The 4,174-nt window shown below is 36.8% G+C and overlaps 1 protein-coding gene across 1 annotated transcript; it reads right to left on the minus strand.

The window, feature by feature from the left end:
- Nucleotides 1–1,025: 1,025 nt before the first annotated feature.
- On the minus strand, nt 1,026–3,059 carry LOC141165401 (hairy/enhancer-of-split related with YRPW motif protein 2-like). Its single transcript, XM_073650999.1, has 4 exons — nt 3,024–3,059; nt 2,641–2,736; nt 1,850–1,928; nt 1,026–1,516 (listed from the first exon to the last, which is right to left on the minus strand). Exons 1-4 carry the CDS (start codon nt 3,057–3,059, stop codon nt 1,026–1,028), a joined length of 702 nt encoding a protein of 233 aa, XP_073507100.1.
- Nucleotides 3,060–4,174: the final 1,115 nt, after the last annotated feature.

Here is a 4,174-nt window from a genome sequence, read left to right on the forward strand (position 1 = left end):
GTAAATTGTGTTTCTGGACCTGACAGGTTCCCTTTAAGGAAATAAGTTTTTCATTATACAAACTCCAGAAGAATCCCAAAAATTTCATAGGAATCCTAGAAGCCTCTTTTGTCCACTCATATTACAAAAATACCTCTATTTACCTTTGTGACCCACAACCAAATTAGGGTTTGATGTACATGATATATGGGCAAGATGTATATGGCTCATGTTCACCTTAATCAGATGCTGTTTGGATGCATATGGATTAAGCCTTTATGGTGACTTGGGCCTGCCACAGTTTAAAGGGTTATTCCAGTTTATTTATTGTTTACTGTTATTGAATCTTTAAAGAGGATGTCCACTAATTTTACATTGATGACCTATCCTTAGGATAGGTCATCAATGTCTGATCAGTCGGGGTCTGACACTCAACACCCCGCCGATCAGCTGTTATCGCTGTCATCAGCGGCGGCTATTGAGCGGAAGTACCCACTTGCCAAGCTGCTCGGTTTACTTATAGTGGCCAGGCTTGGTACTGCACATACGCTTCCTATTTAAATCTATAGGAGGCAGATGTGTAGCACCCTGCAGCGGCCACTACAAGTAGATGGAGCAGCTCTGCAAGTGAGAACTTCTGTCCAATGGCTGCAGCTGCTGCCAATAACAGCTGATTGGCAAGGGTGCCGTGTGTCGGACCCTCTTGCCGATCAGACATTGATGGCCTACACTAAGGATGGGTCATCAATGTAAAAGTAGTGGACAACTTCTTTAATGATTATAAGCTACTATGCCAAACTCAGCCCATAGAAAAGAGTGACACTGTGTCTGGGAAATGGGCAGATTTTTTTTTAAAAAAAATCCTGGACAACCCCATTAATGCATTGTGAAAATAAACAGAGAAGAAAAAAAAACCATTCATTGTAGAGCTTTAATTTACAGGAAAACTTATATGTAGCAAGCACGTAAACACAAAGTAAGCAAAATATAATTTAAATTTACAATGCTTATTTACAAAAAGTCAATAAATAAAGAGATGGCACCATTTATGGCCAAGGTCTCCAGACAAGAGATGAAGAAAGAAAAGAACCAGGGGCAACAGGTGGAAAAAGAGTCCTCTGAACAGATTTTCTAGAGTTGTTGGTTTGGATTGATGACTGGCTCGATTTATGAGTTGAGGAATGTTGGGCTTGCACAAAAGAAGGTGTTTCTGTAGAACTGGAGGGTGAGGAATAGTTGAGAAATGGTTGACAAGAGAGTTTGTTGGTATACATTGTTAAGGCATTTTCAGGGATCCTGGAAATTTGAGGTGGACTTGGCATAAGTTGGTTTTTGTCATGGCAAAATGAGTCAACTGATGAAGATTTTTCCCACTCATTGGCATTCTCTTCTATGTGCTCACAGAGTTTATCTACAACATAATCTCTTTTTTTCTCAAAATTACTGGACCTGGAGCTAAGGAAGCTGGTGGCTTGGCTTAGACCTTCTTGAAACCCATTACTAAATCCAGACAGGGCCTTTTTGGCATCCTCTCGTCCTACGAGAAAAGATGTGTATAAGAAATTTGCAAATATCTCATCATTGTGTATTTAATATATTACAAATTTTTAAAAAATAAAATGAAAAGAAATAAATAAAAACTACATTTTAAAACACATGTTCTGTTACGTTAACCATGTTCATAGGCCAATTGCTTATGACTCTATTTACTCTGGAATTAATGGATCTTTCCATTGAGATTTGTAGCATTTTGCACAGCTAGAATAATAGTACATACTGTCATAATCATTGGCATATAGAAGTCAATAAAGTCATAAGATAAATTTGGTTGGTATGGTTAATTCAGAAAATAATTTTGGATATCTCTCACCTGAATTATGACATAGTTTCAAAAACTGTACAGTCTTTTTCAAAATATCAGCTTTTTCAGCTTTGGGATTCTTTAAAGACTGTATGTAAAAGAACAATAAAAGAAAGGTAGAGAAATGTCACTCCACATCACACAAATAAAGTTGCAAATATTACAAAATGAAATTGAAAATTGGAAAATTGATTATTGTTAGAAGAAAGATAAAAGTAATACAGGCAAATAATTAATGATACTTAGAAAAAAAAATAGTGAAACTCGCTTTTTTTGATCGTAATTTTCTACTATTACATTTTGGAGGGAAGTTTCAATTGCCCTATATAGAATTTAGGTGGATGATAATAAAACTAAACTTAGATACTTTGGAATATTCTGGAAATAAATATATGGTTATACATATAAATGGTTATAAATTATTGAAATTGATGGACTTGTGTTTTCTTTCAACCTTAAAACTTAAGAAATTATGAAACTATGAAATATGCTTTCTTTTTATCCTTGGAAAGAATGGTAAAATTATCAAAATTCTTATTTAGAAGAGTAATTTAGCTTGTCCAAGTCAACTACAGGAATTTATTCATGGTAGTAACACCTCACCCGTGAAAGACATGAACTTGCTAATGTCATCAGGAAATTACTCTTATCTCCCGAGTTTCCTAGTCAACCCCCCCCAACCTCCTCTCTATACTTTTCACGGTGGGAACATTGGTCACTTTAGAAACTGAAGTCTCTACAACTGTCCACTAATTCTAGAGTATAAACTATAAAATATCAGATGTAAAATAAGTCCCAACCTCATCCTGCGTGGCCTCTAGAAGAAGAGTCCTCAAATTCTCCAAACTCTGGTTTATCCTGTCTCGTCTTCTCTTTTCTATTACGGGCTTCATAAGCTGTGCAGAGGATACACGGGTATAAGAGAGTTTTGGGGGATTTTATTTTTTTAATAATGATCAGAAAAAACAGCAGATCTTGATAAATGGTTTCCATAGAAATAGAAGGAAAAAAAAAAAAAAAGTAAATAAAGAGATAATTATGGTTAGAGTGAAAAAGTTTAAAAAATTACCTTTACTTAAAATTACCTTTACTTAAAAAGTCACAAAAATAAAGTGCATAAAAGAGAAAGATGAATGATAAAGCAGAAAGATATTAGAGTCCTGTTCCTATATAGTCAATTTACCTTTTTATCTTCTTTTGTGAGGTATGTGTTTCTCATCTTGGTAATGGTCTGTTCAGTCCAAGAGTCAAGAGTGATCTAAAGGGACAAAACATTTGTCTCACTCCTTAATCCAAAGTCTCCTCCCCTGGAAGTACTAACTGCACTCCCTTAAGTTTAGGACCCCACCTCTCAGTCACTAATGTATTGCTCTTTGCTTGTTGAGAAGTCTACACCCAGAGGTTCATTGTCCTGTCCAAAGCCAACAATCATTGCCCGCCCATGTCCTTTATGGCTCCTGCCCTAGCACACTCCACGTGAAACCTTATCCTACCAATAACCACCAATACGTAAGTGTGTCTGCAGGTGGTAAATTGGAGTAATGGACAAGTGGTTTATATGGTAGGATGTGTATGAGTTGAATGAGGACATGACGAGCCACAACTAGTTAAATGTGTATCGATTGTGGATCCGTAGTATAGACACTCGCTCATAATGACCACTATCAATTCTAAATATGAACATACCCTGAAATCATATTACTTAATGTTATATAGCCTCTACAAGCATCGATCGTAGTCAATAGACAAGCCAGTATAGCAGGCATTCGTGGGAAACTGGTCGAGGAGGCTGGAGGTGCAGACCAACACACTTTGCCTTTTGTCCCAAAGGAACCGTAACACAATTCACACCAATCTGATAATAACCTTGTGTTTGTCTTCCAAGGTCATAGTGTCAGGTTCCCACATTAATATGAGACCAGGGGTATATCTTTTGTGGGTGTAGTGGTATCAGCATATCAGTTATACCTTGACTCCAATGCTTGGGGTATCCTAACGTTCCTCACCACATAAGAAGACAGCAGTATTACGTATTGTACATAGAAGTTGGTGGACAATTTATAGATTTCTCATTGGGGCCCAGGAGGGTGAAGTTATGCCTCTGACTACATCTTTCCATATGGGATGATGTTAATACAAATACACACTCAATGGACATAACTAAAAATACGGAAGCTTTATCACAGTGAAGCAACCTATGTTTGCACCAATCTTCGTAAACCCTTTAAAATCCTGTTGACCATCTTGAGCATTGCCACCACGGGGATTCTGAAAATGGTAGTGAAATCAATGTTGGTTAGTTGGTATAAAGTTTCTTCCCTTTGAAAATCTAAC

This window comes from Phyllobates terribilis, unplaced genomic scaffold (genome assembly GCF_046119375.1).
Source record: "Phyllobates terribilis strain yellow unplaced genomic scaffold, ASM4611937v1 Scaffold_11__3_contigs__length_659146591, whole genome shotgun sequence".
NCBI lineage: Eukaryota > Metazoa > Chordata > Amphibia > Anura > Dendrobatidae > Phyllobates > Phyllobates terribilis.

Excerpts from the sequence above, each read along its gene's own strand:
- LOC141165401 (XM_073650999.1), bottom strand. The coding sequence starts at position 3,059 with ATGAGAAACACATACCTCACAAAAGAAGATAAAAAG. Across the intron at positions 2,737-3,023 it reads TCACAAAAGAAGATAAAAAG|CTTATGAAGCCCGTAATAGA; the intron begins GTAAATTGACTA and ends TCCTCTGCACAG. Across the intron at positions 1,517-1,849 it reads GAAACTATGTCATAATTCAG|GACGAGAGGATGCCAAAAAG; the intron begins GTGAGAGATATC and ends CTTTTCTCGTAG.